At 46.0% G+C, this 18,393-nt stretch overlaps 2 protein-coding genes across 2 annotated transcripts; one reads left to right on the top strand and one right to left on the bottom strand.

Annotated features, from left to right (window-relative positions):
• Positions 1–3: 3 nt before the first annotated feature.
• On the top strand, positions 4–18,085 carry nisch (nischarin). The gene is made up of 28 exons (XM_088423096.1): positions 4–46; positions 855–954; positions 4,517–4,621; positions 5,360–5,443; positions 5,768–5,950; positions 6,926–6,974; positions 7,301–7,464; positions 7,544–7,639; positions 7,977–8,072; positions 8,204–8,356; positions 8,435–8,503; positions 8,645–8,830; positions 8,932–9,060; positions 9,139–9,252; positions 9,781–9,967; positions 10,537–10,622; positions 10,793–10,857; positions 10,938–11,464; positions 11,858–12,458; positions 12,790–12,974; positions 13,413–13,470; positions 13,632–13,764; positions 14,066–14,213; positions 14,615–14,734; positions 14,830–14,991; positions 15,561–15,745; positions 15,830–15,975; positions 16,046–18,085. The coding sequence occupies exons 2-28, from the start codon at positions 871–873 to the stop codon at positions 16,359–16,361; spliced, it is 4,431 nt and encodes a 1,476-aa protein (XP_088279222.1). The 5' UTR covers positions 4–46; positions 855–870; the 3' UTR covers positions 16,362–18,085.
• LOC148419571 (uncharacterized) lies at positions 1,425–2,585 on the bottom strand. The gene has a single exon (XM_088423109.1). The coding sequence runs from the start codon at positions 2,072–2,074 to the stop codon at positions 1,541–1,543; it is 534 nt and encodes a 177-aa protein (XP_088279235.1). The 5' UTR covers positions 2,075–2,585; the 3' UTR covers positions 1,425–1,540.
• Positions 18,086–18,393: the final 308 nt, after the last annotated feature.

The raw sequence follows: 18,393 nt of genomic DNA, 5'->3' as shown, positions 1-18,393 counted from the left end.
CACAAAGACACGCGCTGGAAAGACGAAAACTGTGCAAAGACTGCAGGTTAGTGTGACACTGCGTGCGTGTGCGTTAGCCATACAAGCTCAAGAGGAATTTCACTGCATTCCCCACTGCGCGGATCCACAGTCGCGCTCAAAACAAGTTTGCGAGTCGTAAGAATACACTTGAAGCATCATTTCATTTTGTGATTTGCCCTCAAATTGAGTAAACGTCATCATTTTCATTTACTGCTTTATGACTTCATTTCATCAGTATTAAAAGGAAAATCAAGTCAAAAGTTGAAAATGAATTTATTCTATGTTGTATGTTATTCTCTGTTGTCATATTTAGGGCACACCGCACTATAAGGTGCATTCACTGCCAGCCCAGTAAAAAAAAAAAAAAAAAAAATCTGGTTTATATAAGGTGCTCTGTCAGCTTTTGAGAAAATTCAAGGCTTTTAGGTGCGCTTTATAGTGCAGAAGCAGCCATTTTGTCAGTGGCTGTCACCTGAAAACGGCATCTCATTACAACCTTACTCTCTTTCATCCACACCTTGATTGTGCACCAACAAACCCTTTTTTTTCTAATGGATAATCTTGAAAAGTTAGCTTCTCAAAATAGCAGACCAAAATGGCCGACTTCCTGCCTCCGCTTACTCTTGAGTACGGCATAAAACGTACCCTCACTTTTAATAATTATGTAAATTCTCGTTCCACCTCCTGATTGATCACCTTTTATATTTGCACCACTCGAATTTTAATGCTAATCCTGGGAGGAAGTGATGTGGCGCTTTTTCAAGAAAGAGGTCACACAACCGCAAAAACAATCAAAGCAAATGTAATTTTATTTTTGTCTCTATTGATAACAGGCAGCCTGGAGCGCTCATGTGCAGCCAGCTTGATGCTGATAGGCCGCTTGGGTTCACTCCCACTTTTCTTTGTGTGAGGGGGACAACAGCGCCAGCGAAGGTAAACCCAACGTCCATGTACTATTTTTTTTCTTTGTCACCATAATCAATATTTTTTACAGTTTAAGAAAAAAAGGTTCAAAGAACCTAAAACAAAGATCTTAGAAACTTTTAGACCTGATTATTTTCGTCCAAATTGAGTTTGGATTTTTTTTTGCTTCATTATACCCTGAAACATTTGGGGCACAACAACCTAAATATAAAATGGACTTATCCAACTTTTGAGACTAAACGAATACATTTAAAAGTTGAATTAAGTTGAACGCAAAATCACAATATTTACTAAATGTTCAGTTTGATCCTCCAAAATGAAACTACTCACCTCAGCACCATATTTCCACTTAACCAATATGCTATTGCATTAGCCTGAGCACCCAAAACTGCAAATAGGTGAGTTTTCTGCAGTTAATGGTAGATAGGTTTCACCCCCCCCCCCCAAAAAAAAACAAAAACAAAAGAATTCAAAGCTCATAGTTTTAATAGGTTTTATTATACTCATTGCAGTTCCCCAAAAGGGAAAGTTATTGCAGTGTACAAAAAAAAAAAAAAAAGACAGCTCCCGGTGACGTCATGACAAACTTGCCCGGCTACGACATCAAATAGTCACAGAACTGTGCAAAGTCCCGCTGCATGAAGTTGTGACTCTGCAGGAGGTCGTCCTCGGAGGGGAAGTACTGCATGCTGTCCTCGTGCTGGACCGCCTGGGGCGGTTCTGGTTCGGGCAGGGCTCCCCTGGCGTTCTCCAGGGCGCCCAGGTACGAGTCCATATCGGTCAGCTCCGCTTCGCTGTCCGAGCAGCTCCCCGCGGTGTCGCTGCCCACCGAATCGGAGCGCATGTGCATCATCTGGTACTTCTCGTGCATGAGAAACTGGTTGGTGTTCTTGGGGGCGCGCATGCCCCGAGCTCGGTTGCCCTGGACGTTTATGGGCCGCAGGCGCAGCGAAGTGCTGCTCCTGGGCCTCGGGAATCGGGCGTGAGGATGATGATGATGATGATGATGTGGATGCTGCTGCTGCCTCTTGCGTCCTCTCAAGCAGCCAGCGGTGGCCTTGCGCTTCTCGCCGCGGGCCTGCGCGTCGCCCCGCCGGGCTCCTCGCCCGCACATCTCCCCGGGGAGCATGTTCTTCTTTTCGCCTGAAGGTTGCGTCTTCCCTCGTTCACATCCTCAACAAAGAGGACTGACTTTTCTTACCGTCGCCGCCCCTCCCCCCACCTGCGGTCTACCTTTTGACAATTTTGCGGCTTTTCTTCTTCTTGACGTCTGGCTTGGGCCGGCGCATAGCCCGCTCGTCGTCGTCGCCTCGCTCGCCCGCTTGCCTGCGAGCTTCCTCGGCTGCGCGTCACGCCCTCCTCGGCCCTCGCGACGCTCGTCTTTTTTTTTTTCTCCTCGCGGGAGATTAGCACCAGACGTGATTTTAAATTGAGTGGAAATGTAATATTGTCGAGCTTATTCGGGTTTTTTTTGGTGGGGGCTGTTTTTTCTCTTTTTTTCGAAGTTATGGGCTTCGCGGTGATACCTCCACTTTCTCTCGCCACTCTACTGAACTGTGACTTACAGACGGCTAAGAGGACAAATAAAGGGGTGGAATGATCTATTCGCGGATTCCAAAAGGGGGTGTTTTGCTTCTACCGCCCTCCCCTGCTTTATATTTACTCCCGACTACTACCGTCTACTTCATATATGTAGTGACGTTGATCCCCAACTACGTCGTTCTGTGAAGTATTAATACGTATAAACGCGTTTGTTGTCGTGTTTGCGTTTATGACGGTGAACGTGTTGCACTCCCCATAATTCAAATGGTTCCGTTTGCTCCTGCCAGCAGATGAAACTTGATCCAATTTGCTGTCTGTGAAGCCCCGCCCATCTTCTATGATTGACACTAGCAGCAGAGTCGTTGGACACTTTAGGTACACACTTTGTTCACCCCCTGCCCCCAAAAAAGTGCTTATTTTTGATTGGCTTCTTCACAGGTTTTTTTTTTTTATTAAAAATAAATGGTCTTTTGAGCGAAACAAGAAGCACTTGAACTTTAAAAACTATTTGAAAATGCTTTGTTTTTTAAATGGGTTCTAAATCAGAGGTGTCAAACTCAGGCCCGGCGGCCTAATTAAATGAAAAAGAATAAAGTTGAGATTTTGCGATACATCACATGTGCCCAATTAGATAAATTGTAGCTACAAATGGCTCATTAAAAAAGAGTTTGACACCCCTGCTTTAAATCATGTCTGGGAAACTAAGCATGTCCTTGTGAGAGTCACATATTACTAAATTTCATACAACCATGCAATATGATCAAATATTAGAGGTGGGGGAGCGGGGGCATGAATCACAGACAAGTGGATCTAGTCCCAATTTAATGGAACTAGTTTTTAATCTAACCAGCCAATCTGAAAACGGAAACTTTGAAATGTGATTGAGTAAGAAACAATTCCTTTTGTTTGGTTGCAATTAACGTTCCATGCATGGGCGAAGCCACAACTATTGATTGGGAAGCCCCTGGGCAGATTTGATTGACATGGAAACAGGTGGAGGTTGAAGTCTGATGGGACAAAAAACAACAAAAAAACATGCACACCGCACTATGACATTAAAAGTGTATTGTGGGAATAAAATCCTTTCGTGGAACAAAGTGACATTACAGGTAAATAACAACCACTGGAATGTGGAAAAAACATAGATTAATGTCATAACTTCATATTGATTTCCTTGTAAACATTTGGGTATGTCGAGTGTGTGTGTGCGTGCATGGGAGTTTGTAACACGTCAACTTTGTCAACGTATTTTCTGCTAGAAAATTGTCCCTGATTTGGTGCGGCAAAACATGTTAAAACTAAACATTTTTTATTCGTAATTGAAAATTCACACATGAATGGTGTCAAGCGACCCCATGTGGCTGAAATGCGTATTACACGTTTAAGTAAACGCTGTATTTATACTGTATGCAAGGTAGATAAGTGAGCCAAAAGCGGGTACAATGCGCGCAGTTACACACGAATTACTGCAACATTTGTTAAGATTTATATTTTGAAAAAATAGAGGGATGAACTTTGAACTTATGCTAGTACCAAGCAACGAATTCCACATTTTCCCTGTCCTTCCTTTACTGCATCATTTGTATTCCTTCGTTTTACTACCACTTTATTTTCTTGACAATGGTAAAATTGTAATAGTTAACCTTTAGAGTTTGAGTGGGACTACTATTTGACTCTCATGCGATGCCAAATTACTGTCCTAAAATATTACGAAGTAGTAGTTATTAGAAAGTTATTCGAAAGAAAGAGTATTACAACTGTGTTGAATTTCAGAACTCAACAAAAAAGCGTACTAGTACAACTACTGTATACGAATGAAAAGGTCGTTGACGGAAAATAACCGCAATACAAAAATGAGTCAAAGGGGGCAGCATACGCCTCACAGTTGGGTTCAGCCTATCCCATTCAAGTAAAAGAAGAAGTGAGCAGGCGTCAACAACAAATTAAATGGCGACCGACGGCGAGCCTATAGACTCGAGCTACATCGCGAAAAGTCCATTTAAATGACACATTTTACTCCCGGACACAGTGTCATCCCTGTTCCGACCCGACCATGGAACCCGTCCCGTTCACAGAGGAGCTGCCGGAAAGAAAAGTGTGTATCGTCGGTTCCGAGTTGGTGGAAAACTACACGGTAAGATTGGCTTCCGCTTCTTCTTAGCTTAGCTTGTGGCTATGCTAGCGCCGTGATTGAGTCAGCGACTCGCTGCGTCTTCGCGTTTTGTTTTTACTCGTTGGGCGGAAAAGCTGAACTGGAATGCACGGACTAAGGGCCAACTAGCAAGATGACAGATTCGCAACCATTTTTGGCCAATTATGCGAAAAAAATGCAATTCTCCGCGGCAGTGTAGGATGTTCATTCAACGATGCTACGTAGAATATAAACATTCATAACTTCCTCGTCACACTAAGATTAGAAAAACACATCACATGTATCCAATAAAACGAGGAAACCGATTACAAGCAATATTACAGCGGTTCCCCCAAATAATAATTGCACTCTCATAAAACTCATGTTTTATATTCCTCATTTTAATTAATGTTCGTATGCACCAGTCGAAGCGGCGCTCCCGATTTTGTTGTATTACTTGTTTTACTATGACAATAGGCATTCTATTTTAGTCTATCATTAAATACATTTAACTCTGCTTGGTATTGAGAAAATATTTATTAAATTTGACTCTAACTATCCATGTAACAAGAGTAGAAAATTAAATTTGTTTTCGGGATGTGTAAAACATGTAGTTTTTTATTGGTTTTAGCTACACATTTAAAATATTGTTTTTCACACAACACTATCTTTTGTCAGTCCAAAATTTCTCATTTCAATTTGGAAGTTCTATAAACAACTGCGTTGTGTTTGCCCATTTAGGTATATATCATCGAAATCTTGGATGGAGAGCACAAGTGGACCGTGAAGCATCGCTACAGCGACTTCCACGACCTCCATGAAAAGGTAAACATGGGAATCCGTCCTCCAGAATTGATTTTATCATTAAAGCAATGTCAGCAAACAACAAATCATTGTGAGGAGGATCTTAGCCGATGGCATCGCCTGCCATCAAGGCACCTTTGCACTGGACGCTTACTGCTTAATGTGGCAACAATTGTGTTATTTTTAGCACTCTGCATCTAGTGCAAGCTATTGAGTCTTGAACGGGGCTCCTTCTGAAGGTTTCTTATTTTCTCTAGATGGCATTTTGAAATGTTCCTTCCTCTTCTGGGCGCTTCTTTTAGGGGATGCCTTTGTGTATTAGTTGAGTATTTTTCTTCTTCTCAGTTGGTGGCGGAGAACAATGTGGACCGACATCTACTCCCACCCAAGAAGATGCTGGGCAAGAACTCCAAGAGCTTGGTGGAGCGTCGGCAGAAGGAGCTGGAGCTCTACTTGCAGGCGCTGCTCCAGCAGTTCCCGGGTGCCACGCCCACCCCCCTCGCTACCTTTCTTCACTTCAACCTCTACGTGAGCTTTACTAACTCCCATTTGAAGTTCACCTTAAAACTGGGGTTAAATAAATCACTGCCAATGTATAAAAAGTTAATTTTTCTTTTTTCATGATGCAGAACGAAAGAGCTCACTTGATTGTATAGTATTTCCTGCAGCATCACTGGATACCTTTGTGTCCCATTCCCAACGTGCGTTTTAGCCATGTTCAAATGGAACCAGTAGTGATTTTGTTGATTTATCTTGTGACCGCGGAAGCGCAACAGTAGGACACTTGTTTCGCCCTAAGCCAAAACAAAGCCATGCGAGCCACGCTGATCAACATGTGATCATCACCACGGGCCGTTCAAGTGTGGAAAACCGATGACTGCTGCCATACCAAACAACAATACTGGCATTCATTAAAGTCCAGTTGGGCTTTTCTCAGTGCTGCGACTGGGAAGCAAAGAAATAAAAATAGAGCGGAGCCTTAGTATTCCTGATTACCGTAATCCCCGAATATATGACGCTCCTGTGTAGGAAACGCATTATGGTTTTGATGTTGTATTTTAAATGTTACTGTTTAAGGCGCATCAACACTTTGGCAACAGAGGTAGGCAACTTATATTTTTTTTGCTGGTCCGACATTAGTCAGTGCCCCGCCCCCTTTTTGTTGTCGGTCCGTCGTTTTTACAGGCCTGACGAAATCGTAATCATTGTTCAGTCAGTCCGTCGGTGCACTTTTGCTCAACCTTCCACCACCACTAGATGGTGACATTGTCCCCCCCCCAAAAAAAAACATCCTTAATTAGGGAACTAAAAAACATTTTTGCATCAAAACCTGGCTCATGTGTCTGATGGGTCAACCTTCCTGGAATATTGTTGAATAAAAAAAAAAGTTAACCGTTTATAGGGCCCACCCATACTTTTAGACACAGGAAAAAAGTGCGTACTTGAATACTTGTGCTTTTTGGGGATTTATTGCAATATTCCTTGTTGGTTTTCCTCTTTCAGGAGATCAACGGCATCACAGCTGCGTTAGCCGAGGAGTTGTTTCATAAAGGTTAGCCTGCTGCATTTCCTTTACTTTTATTAGCTTTCACTGTAGTAGAAATAGAGTCACTTTTTCCATTTTTGGTTTTTGATTGGCAACTGATTAGATGGGGAGCATTATTTGAACTCTTTTTACTGCCAATGACGGATCCAGGCGTCAAGGATCCATTTTTGCCGGCGTGGCAACAAATTAGTTAAATCCACTGTAAGTCAATGAATATATATTGAGAAAAAAAACAATAAAAATGCATTAGTTATAGACTAATAGCTGCCAACCTGCCATTTTGAGGAAGAAGGAGCTCATGAATTTGTCATGAAAATTGTGTGCGTTGGTAGGTGAAGAGTTGCTGGCTGCCGGCGAGGTGTTCTCCTTGCGCCCCCTGCAGCTCCACGCCGTCTCACAGCAGTTGCGCCTGGCCAAGCCCACCTGCTGCAACGGCGACGCCAAAACCGACCTGGGTCACATTTTGGACTTCACCTGCAGGCTGCGGTACCTCAAGGTCCGTTTCGCAGGACTCCACTTTACAGCCATTTTGAGATTTTTTTTTTTTTTTAACTCACTGTTTAATCGCACTTCAGATCTGTGGCACCAGAGGTCCAGTAGGAAGCAGTAATATCATGGAAAGGAACCTGCCTTTTGATCTGTCTTTTTTTAAGTCCCTGTTACAAATTGAGGTAAGTGCATTTACATGTTGACCCAGAAAATTGAAGTCATTCAATGCCAGGGATGTATTTTCACGATTTTTTGTGGAGTCCGGACTTTAAATCACAGATACTTAAGTATTAAATCGATACTTAAAACAAAATAAATAATATTTTGCAAAAATGTTCATATTTTCTTGTGTTCATATCCATAAGTTATATGTTTGTTGAGGGTTAAGTTAAGTGTATTTCAGATTTCCCACGTCAGTGAACGCCTCGCCAGTGTAACAGTGAATGCGCTCGTGAAAGCGAGGGGGGGAGTGTCTTCTAATTGGGTAATTGACATAAATGAGACCCTCTTTGTTTTCAGATCAGCGAGTGCGCTGCCGAGCAAATCGGAGGTTTGTCATCTCTGAGGTCCAGCCTGGTCACACTGAATGTCCACCACTCTACCGATAGCATGATGGTACCGTGTACAACTCATGCAATGGAATTTTTATTTTTAGCTGTTTTAATCATTACCTGCAAGGACTAATGATATGGTAAAAAACACTTTGACAATAATTTCAAATAACAATACCCGTGCCACTCCCCCAGGTGGTTCTGGTGCCGGAAGCCGGCGAGTTCCCCCAATGGGAAGCGGAGGGCTCGGACCCGGGCTGTCCCGTGACGGCTGTGGTGCCTCGCTGGCGCAACCTGACCACGCTGGACATGAGCCGCAACGCCATCTGCGCCATCGACGGCTCAGTGGTGAGATGCGGCTGCCCCTACGCCGTCTCAGCGTGGCTTTTCTTCTCCCCTGATTTTCTGTGATGTCACCGCATGTAGAAACTGATTCGTCAGGTGGAATTTCTGGATCTGAGCCACAACCAGCTTTCCTCGGTGGAAAACCTTCAGGTAAGTGTCAGCTCATTGCTCTTGCTCTGACCTGCAATGACATTCCGAGAACCTTCGAGAGTTAACTCTGTCAGTGCCAAGTGCCGTCGATATTATCGCCCAGCACTGTCTACAACTGTCACTGTCTTGTGTCTTTTGCAGCACCTGTACAATCTGGTCCACGTGGATTTGTCCTACAACAAGCTGAGCGTCCTGGAGGCGGCGCACACGCGGCTGGGCAACATCAAGACGCTCAGCCTGGCCGGCAACCAACTGGAGAGGCTGGCGGGCCTCAGCAAGCTCTACTCTCTGGTCCACCTGGACCTCAGCCACAACCAACTGGCCCAAGTAAGTTTTTTTTTTTCTATTGTTTTGTTTTGTTTTTTCTCAGGGCGCGGGGGCGGCCAGCCGAAAGCAACAACTGGTCCGTTTTTTTGGTGCCTTTGCAGTTGGAGGAAATCAAGAACATCGGATCGCTGCCGTGCCTAGAGAAAGTCAACCTGTCCTCCAACCCAATTTTCATCATCCCCGACTACAGAACCAAAGTCCTGGCCCAGTTTGGGGATCGTGCAGCGGAGGTGCCGTGACCGCTGCCGCAACGCTGTTTAGTTTAGTGTGTGCGTGCGCTTTGGGTCACTCCTGCGTTTGTGTGTCAGGTGTGTCTGGATGGTCAAGTGACCACAGCGAAGGAGTTGGACACGGTGGAAGTGTTGAAAGCCATTCAGAAAGCCAAACAAGTCAAAGACCGTATGAGCAGCAGCGACAAGAAGGTAATGTTTTTTTTTTTCCTTCTGCCTAAACCAGCGGCGTCCAAAACTAGCCATTTCCGGCCCCCGGCATATGCTAAAAATACATTTACAAAACAATTCAGTCCTTCTAACTAACTATACTGAAGCAAAAGACGTTTTTCACCCTGACTTCTTCCAACTAGTATCGCATAGCCCAGGGGTGTCCCAACCTGGTCCTCGAGGTGTGGTATCCAGCACGTTTTCCTGTTTTCTTTTTCTTTCCCCTGACACCCCTCATTCAAATGATCAGCTCATCATCAAGCTCAGCAGAAGCCCGGCAAGCGCCGTGATCATTTGAATCGGGTGTGTTGGGATAGAAATCGGGGCAATATGCAGGACGGCAGCCCTTGAGAACCGGCTTTGGACACCCCCGATGTAGGGTCTGGGGTTTTCCCCTTGCAGGTTCTCGGTGTGTAAGTTTCCTCAAAAAGCAAATTGTCTGCCTATCTGGTTGGGGATTTGAATGGCGGCCGCTCTCTGAAGGCTTCCTCCTCTCTGTCTTCTCGTCAGATCAGTGAGGAGACCGGGTTGTCTGCTGCTGCTGCTGCTGCTGCACTTCCTCGCCGCTCTCCTCCCTCCGCCTCTTCCTCTACCCACTCCTCTTGCTACACCTCTGTTGTCGCCCCTCATTCTCGCACCTCCTCCTCCGCCTCCTCCTCTTCCTGTCAGGCCCGGCAGGCTTCTTGCAAGAGCCAAGGTAATCAGTCCAATCATGTGTGCGTCAGGCTGTGCATGGCTGATGGATGGTGTGGTCCTCTTCAAATTGCTCCTTTTCTTGGCTGCTGTCATGTGCATGCAAAATCCATTTGGAAATTCAACTCTGAAGTTTCATTTAGCGTCATGACGATTGGTAGGCATGTCTCAGGATTTCAACCACACAGGAAGCCTGCCATTTTGCTTTAAAGCAGCCATTTTGTTGTCATTTTGGCCATTCAGAGGGGTGCCCTGTGAAGAGAATTGAAAACCCAAATCAGCCCTTGAAGGGCCGGGGTTTGAAAGTAAACGTATATTTGTATTTGATAAACTTATGACCATTTCAAAGTCAGCCCAAGTTGGGTGAAATTAAGGTCAATTTATTGAAAAATCCCCGGACACCCACGGGATATAGCTTAATTTTTCATTGAACTTTGATTGACAGCTTCTTAGAAATTACATGTATCGCTTACAAAAAAAAAAACAATCAAGATAGGAATTTCAACAGACCCTATGAAGCCTTTGCTCTCTGACCTTGAAGTCCACCGACGTTCTTGTGTGTCTGCTTTAAAGAAATGAGCAGCCGAGAAGAAACCGCCGTTCCGCCTATCATCCTCCCTCCCGCAGCTTCCTCCGGTACGCCTGCTGACACTGCCCAGGTTAGACACACCCAACTGTTACCGTGACAACCATTTGGTTCCCTTGAGTAGATAAATGATCTTTTTCTGTAATGGAGTTATGTGACTGAGCTACATGGAATTAAAGCATCAGGGTCATGTTGGTGCTTCTATTAAATGCAGAACGTTATTGTTTGAATGCATGTGTGCAGATTCAAAACCCTGCCACCCATCCGTCTGAATGTGTGCACAACGCCCCTGCCAACACAACCCCCTGGTCAGCAGCTAAATCTGATCAAGTCCCTTGTCCCATATATGCCTAGAAAAAAGCAACGGTCAATTGTGTTTCTCTTGCAGTTGCCCGTGCTCGCCCTCATCTAGTGTGCCTGAGGCTACCTGTCGCAGTTGCGGCGCCCCCTGGTGTCCTCTACTCCCCGTTCACCTCCTCTCGCTTTCCTTGGCCGATCAAATCTTCGCTGGCCTGCTCTGCGAGCGCCTGCAAGCCGCCCTGAGGGAGCAAGGTGAGAAGAAGGTAGAAGTTGAAAAGAAGGAGGAGGAGGAGGTGCAAGAAGAGTGTCCATCCAGAGAGGTTTCATCCCACGCGGAGAGCACGCAAGTGGGCTGTCCGCTCTCCAGGGACGGCTACTTCGAGATGGGACTGGACGATTCCGTTCAGGACTCGTCGCTCGCTGCTCGTCTTCCCCCCTCGGAATCATGCCACGAGGAGCGGCGGGAAGAAACGATCAACAATGTGCTGTGGTGCTATTGCCTTAAGGTGGAAGAGGAGAAGGTGGAGCAGGGGCTTACCTGCCTGGTGTTGACGGACCGTCTTTTGTGCTTGCTGCGCGTACCGCATGATTTCGAGGGGGGCCGTCCGGATACAGGTAAATAAAGGAATGCCTTTCGTGCAGTGCGGCTCCCGTCGGCCAAAAAATGGGTCGACTTATAACCGCATCAATCAAAACGGACCAATTTTTTGCACGTACTGTATCAGTCTTTCAATAACATTAATTCGAATGATGTTGAGGGTTAAGTTAAGTGTGTTTCAGATTTCCCAAACATTTAAAATAGGTCATTCACTGAGGGTGTGCCTTAAAATCCTATGCATCTTATAGTGTGGAAAATACAGTAAATGTTTATTGAACAACTTTAACTAAAAAAAAGCTCATCGATTGATGATGTGCACTGTGGTAACAGGTGGTGTCAATAACTATGCGCTCCATAATATATTCCACCCTTCCATTCATTTTTTTGTGTGTGTGTGTGTTTTTCCAAAGACACAAGTCCATCCACAGAGGCTGTTGCGGCCGGCCTTGAGGTGGACCTGCTCCTGCCTTTCTCCCAGGTCCTGCTCTCCCCGGACGCCGAGCTTCCTTCCTCGTGTCTGGCCTTCGGCTTCCGAAACGGCGCCTCTCGCTATTACCTCTTCTCCGAGGCCCAGGAGCTCCGGAGAACCGGGGCCGGGCTAAAAAGACTGATGCGGGTCACAGAGCTAGCGGAGACTCCTCAGATCGTACCCCGCTCCCTCCTCAACTCCTGGGAAGTGGACGAGAGTCAGGGAGTCCAAGGAGGCTATCTGAGCCTCTTCCTGCCCCGCTCTCCTCCTTCCACCTCACGCCAACTCTTTTCGGACGTTTTACCCGACACGGAGGAGCTTCCGTCTCTCCTCTTCCTCACCCACCGTCACCTTTGGGTGCTGAAGATGGATGTCAGAGCCATTGCCGGGAGGGAGAGGAGCACCGCCGGGCTTCATTGGGCCTCGTGGAGGCTCGTCCGCGTTCCCCTCGGCTCTGTGGCGCTTCACCCCAACCAAAGAGATCCCCGGGATGGAAAGACCGCCGGCGGAATTTGCTGCCGGCACCCGAAACACCAGCACAGGTAAAAAATGTTTAGCTGACACGAGATGGTGGCAAATCACTCGAAACTTAGTGTTTCCTCGTTTATCTCTGGAGTTGCGTTCCCCAAATTACCCGCAGTCGCTGAAATCTGTCAAGTAGAGATTTTTTTTTTTTGCTTCACTTTTTTAAGATCAAAAGAAAAAAATACATATTGTCTGCCTGACTTACAAGGAAGATAAATAAAAATGCAAATCCACCCAAAAGAGGATTATTAATTTATTTCCTTTTGTTCTCCTTTTTTGCTGTATGTATTTTTTTTTTTTTTAATGCATGTCATGTACATTTTGTGACTTTTGGGATTTTTTGTCCAGATTGAGCCACACAACGGAGCTGCTGCTGGCCGGTGGGAGCCTGCTGCTGCTCTTCCCGCTGGCCCAGGACAAGAGCTCCTTCTTGGGGGAACTGGGCCGGCGGAGAGTGGCTCTGGTGGGGCTGAAGATGGTAGCGCTGCCCCTCCCCTGCAGATGCTGGCCGCACTCAGAAGAATCCACACAAGGTGGGTGATGACAGACATTCCTTTTGGCTAACGATTGTCATGCTAGCTTGCTTCATTCTACGTATTACACATTTTTGTATTCCTTTGTTTCGATAGATGATTCATTAATCATCAGCAATCATTCACGGGAAAGAAAAGCCTTCCTATTTTTCCAACTCTTAATGCGACCCTTGCTTTAGATCACGGGTGTGGAACTTCAGACCTTGAGAGCCGATATCCTGTTTTCGAACGCTCCCTCTCGAAAACACCTGATTTCTCAAGGGCCGGCATCCTGCATGTTTTCCGGTTTTCTCTCCCAACACACCTGATTCAAATGCTCATTTTCAAGCTCTTGCAGAACGTGAGCTAATCGTTTGAATCAGGTGTGCTGGATGCCGGCCCTCCAGGACTGGAGTTTGACACTTGCGCTTTAGCTTGACACCTCTTTTGGTCCCTCAGGTCACCATCGTAAAGCTGCTGAGAAGTGCTGCTGTCAAAAATCTCACGGCACCTGCAGGTGAGTCATTTCAACCCTGTCAGCGGTTCCTTGATTTCTCACATCTTATTGGTTTTATAAACCTGTTGATTTCTTTACATCCCACACTACATGTAACAAGGAAAACCGGTGCTTTTTTTTTTTTCTCTCTCTCTCTCTCTCTCACCCGTTTGGTCTTGCAGTCCCTCTCGTCTCCGACTGGAAGAGATCCGGCCGTCCCCCCATCTGGTCCCGGGACTTACTCCGGGGCTCAAGCTTCTGGCTGGGCTTGATGAGGAGCAGCTGCTCACATACTTCCGCAGATATATAGCACTGGTAAGGACGCTTACTTGTCATTTTGGCCTCCCCTTTCACTCGCTTCTGGAAACCCAGCAATTGGTGTTTCACTGCCGTTTCTCAAACTTCTGTAATGCCAGCAAATGGCGGTAAATAGCTGCCGAATAGGAAAATTGGGGTCAAGGGACAATGTTCATATGGTACATTTTTCCTCTGACACAAACTGGGGAGAGCGTTGCCGCATGCACAATAATTAGAATCATAAAAAAGCCCGTAAGATAATCATTTCTTGCTTAATTACTGGAAGCCTACTCAAGTCCACGTGTCGAATCTTTTAAAGACGGAGGATGACGTGCGGCAAGTCTTGTGGCTGTCCGTGGTACTCTACGCCGCACCGGAGGCAGAACTGGTGTGCTGCCTCCTGCTCTCCACCCACAGCGTCTACTTCCTGTTGGAAGACTCCGCCGCCGCTCACCACTGCTTCGCAGGTGATAAAGAAGTGCCTCAACATCAGCAACCGCATCAAACCACCTTCAACTCTGAAGTTTTTTTTTAATGAAACGTTTAAATTAAATAATGGCACTTTTATTTCATTATTGAATGGTACTGAATGGTATTGAATTTTGGCACTTTCGCTCCTCCATACTAGTCAAGACAGGTTTTTTTTTGACAATCGACGAGAATTTGATTATTTCTTGTTTTTATTTCTATTTTAAAAGATAAAAATTCTCATCCGTGGCACTAAAAGAAATCATTAGTAAAATAAAAGCATGAAGTTTCACTATTTGCTTTTGCGTAATCAAATTCCGTTTTCCAGGATTCTCCATTTTTTTAGGGTGTAAATAAATAAAAATCAAAAAGTTGCGTGTTTATCTTTCTCGTCTGTCAGAAATGGACCCGAGCGCTTCCCCGGACCCGAACGTGCGCCTCTGCTGCTGCCTGACCGTCCAACTCTCGGATCTGCTTTCCGTCAATGTGGGATTGTTCGATCAATACTTCAGGCTTGTCGGTCAGTTTTCCCTTTTGTCCAAGTGTTGCAAAATATTTATCGGCTCGCGCCTGCTCATTTTTTTTTTTTTTCCCCCCCCCGTTTTGGCCGGGCAGGCCGCTCGGCCGAGCACGTGGTTTGCTGCCTGAGCAGGGACAGTTACGGCACGGGGGTCTTCCTCCAGGAGCTGATGGCGGCGCTCAGCCTGCAGCGGAAGCTTCCCGCCCCCGAGCCGTCCGAGCAGGACTTCTACTCGCAGTTTACCGGCACCGGCTCAGGTGACGCTCGGTTCTGACGGAGTGGTGCAGCGGTAGCTTCATCCGGATCTTAAATTTCCATATCAGAATTACATTAGTGCATGATAATCAAAAGATATCATGTAAAGAATAAAACACTCCTAAACCCTTCAAATGAGTAATATTAATAAATTGTAAAATGCATTCATGTAAAAAAGCCGTCAATTTGATATTTGTTAGTTCTCCGGTGTAAATTGTTGCTTGGAAGTGTGGACGTAACGAACAAAGGTGAAAAGTATCCTGAATATTCTCTCGTTACTAGAGACAGTATTTTTCCGCCGAGGCATTTTGCTTTATTCGTAACAATTCCTAAGTAGACGTACGTACCACTGTGTCATGTTGGGATTAATGAGTATTTTTGGTTTGACCTTCGCATTAGTTAAAAAAACTAAACCAAACATGAACTTAAATCAACTCATTCACAAGCATTGACATTTTTAAACGACAAAAATCCATTTTTACTGGACCGGCATCAACGTTTTTCTTGTTGTGAGCCGCTCCGCTTTTGAGTGAAGGTAACGCTCGGCGATGCATTCCTGCGCCCCCCGCAGGCAAGATGCACAACTACGAGCTGGTGCACAGCAGCCGGGTGAAGTTCATCTACCCCAGCGAGGAGGAGATGGGCGACCTGACCTTCATCGTGGCCGAGAGGAAGGCGAGCGCCGGTGCCGGCGCCGCGCCCTCGCCCCTGTCCTCGCGTTCCTTCAACGTGCTGCTCTACCTGCTGGTCTTTCAGGTTTTTGTTTTTTTTTGTCCCCTCGAGTTCGGGCGTCCCGACGTCCGATCTTCAAAGAAACGAAGCGGGTTCTCCGGCCGACAGGTGGAGATCGACGGCGGCCGGGCCCCCGGCGGGCCTCCCGTCCTCCGGCCCCGGACGCTGATCCTGACCGGCGGCGACGTCTTCCTGCTGGACGAAGACTACGTCAGCTACCCTCTTCCGGACTTTGCCAAGGAGCCGCCGTCCAGGTGGGACTCCCGCCCTCCGCTCCGTCGCCCCCGGCGATCGGCCGCCAACCGCTCCGCGCTCTCCCCGCAGGGAACGCTACCGGCTGCGGGAAGCCCGGCGGATCCGCGACCTGGACCGGGTCCTGCTGGGCTACCAGACGTACCCGCAGGCCCTGACGCTGGTGTTCGACGAGCTGCCGGGCCCGGACCTGCTGTGCCGCCTCGCCGTGGACCACTTTGGCGGCGGGGGCGAGGAGAACCCGCCGCCCGCGCCTCCCTACGAGGGCGAGGTGCAGTGGTGCGTCTTCGTGCCGGGGGCCGACAGCCGCGAGAGACTCATCTCCCTGCTGGCTCGCCAGTGGGAGGCGCTGTGCAGCCGAGAGCTTCCCGTGGAGCTCACCGGATGAGCGGCGGGGGACGCCTTTTTACGTACCATGAGTTTTTCGGGGGGTGGGGCGGGGGGGGCCGTTTTGACCGATGGAGATGCAGAGACAAAACCAGGGCTCAGTGCGCTCGCATTTGTCTCGCCCACTCCTGGAGCTGGAAGGAAAAAGGAATGCGGCCATTTTGTCTCATCTCATCGCACCACTGAAATAGATGAAAAGGCAAAAGCAGAGCGGCCATTTTGGATCACGATGCGTGCGCCACGCTCCTGGAAGAGAGGAAAAGGCGTTTTGCATCGCACTGCTGAAAGGGGAAAAAAAAAGGCAAAAGGAGTGCGGCCCTTTTGGATCATGACATTCGCTCACCTCTGAAAAATAAAAAGGCAAAAGGAGAACAGCCATTTTGGATCATGACTTTTTGTTACTACTGATAGAAAAGAGGAGAGCGGCCATTTTGGATGATGACACGCATCACAATCCTGAAAAGGGAAAAAAGGCAAAGGGACGGCTGCCATTTTGGATCATGACAATGCTGAAAGGAAGAAAGCGCAAATGGAATGCAACCAGTTTGGGTCATGACATTTTGTCACCATTGAAAGATGAAAAGACAAATTTTGGCATCACCGCCGAAAGAAAAAAAATGCAAAAGGAGGGCGTCCATTTTATATGATGTCATTTTGTCATTTGGATCACGACATTGCAGCATCACTGAAAGAAAAAACGCAAAAGGATGGTGGCCATTTTGGTTCTTCGAGCTCATGCGGGAAAAGGAGTGATGAACAACTTGGCTTGTGAAAATTTTCTCCGCCATTTTGCCTCAGTTTTTCCTCGTATCCTAATTTTGCCATTTGCGCCTGGGAAAACAACCCTCACGGGCGTAAACCAAGAGCGGCCATTTTGTCTTAAAGCAGTTGAAGCGGAATTTTTCCTTTTTTTTAAATGCCATCCACATCCTTTTGCCCCCTCTCACTTGGTACTTTCTTTTTCAGAGAGAGAGAGAGAGAGAGAGAGAGAGAGACACTTCTACAAGGGAAATGTTGCACAAGGCATCAGTGGACACTGCGGGAGGAAATAAAAAGTTTGCTTCCTCCATGGGGTGAGTGACGGACTCCCAGACAAGCACAATTGAGTGCGCTAAGACTGAAAATAATCACAATTTTTTTGGTGACAAATTGTATTTACACGTTTTGGTGAAGTCAGGCACTTTTTTTCAGCAGGGCGTGCAATTTTAAGTGTTTCTTTTTAAGAACACTTGAATGCTGTTGTTGACGCACGAACTGGACAGTTAGCAAAAAAAGTTCAGTCGTTATAACCAAAAAAAAAACAAAACTTTATACTGTGGAATATTTACATTTACAACCACTTTACGCGCACACACACAAAAACGCATATCAAGTATTTTAGTTCTTTGCACTTTTCGGAGAGTCCAGGAACCAAATAGAGAAGCTGGCCACATTATTAGGTACACCAACACTCCTGTCAGTGTTTTTACAAAAGTAATGCAGATTTTTTCTTCTTTTTTCTCCATTATTTTGCTCGCCTGAAGTCTGTACCTAATGAAGTGGCCGTTTGGTGTAAATTGATGCTTTTTTTTAACTATTTAAAACATGAACGTGTATCATCACATTGCATTATTTTAAATATCGAGTTGTTGTGCTTTATTATGTCTTATTTTACATTTAACAGGTTGGAACTAGTGTCCCTTGTTCAAGAAAAATACGAATGAAATAAAGTAAAAATCAATGAAACTTCTTGGTGATCGTGATCATCTATTTTGCAGCCAAATGTGCTCATGAAAATGATTTATAATAATTATACTCCACTATTACACCCCCCTCCAATTCTGCAAACTCTGTGTGAAAGATAATCCGAAATTAAATAAATCCACTAAATGTTGTCGTCAGACCTAAAAATGGAGGAATTTACATGGTGAAATGTTTGTTTTTTTTCTGTCCCCCAAAAATGAAAACTTGTGGTTAATTCGCTGTATAAGGTCTATAAAATCGGCTGCTTTATATATATTTTATATTTTTTATGACTTTATTTAGAATAATAA

The sequence above is a fragment of the Hippichthys cyanospilos genome, chromosome 9 (genome assembly GCF_059441005.1).
Source record: "Hippichthys cyanospilos isolate Australia breed blue-spotted pipefish chromosome 9, RoL_Hcya_1.0, whole genome shotgun sequence".
NCBI classification, from domain to species: Eukaryota; Metazoa; Chordata; class Actinopteri; order Syngnathiformes; family Syngnathidae; genus Hippichthys; species Hippichthys cyanospilos.
This window is presented reverse-complemented; position numbering and strand designations above follow the sequence as displayed.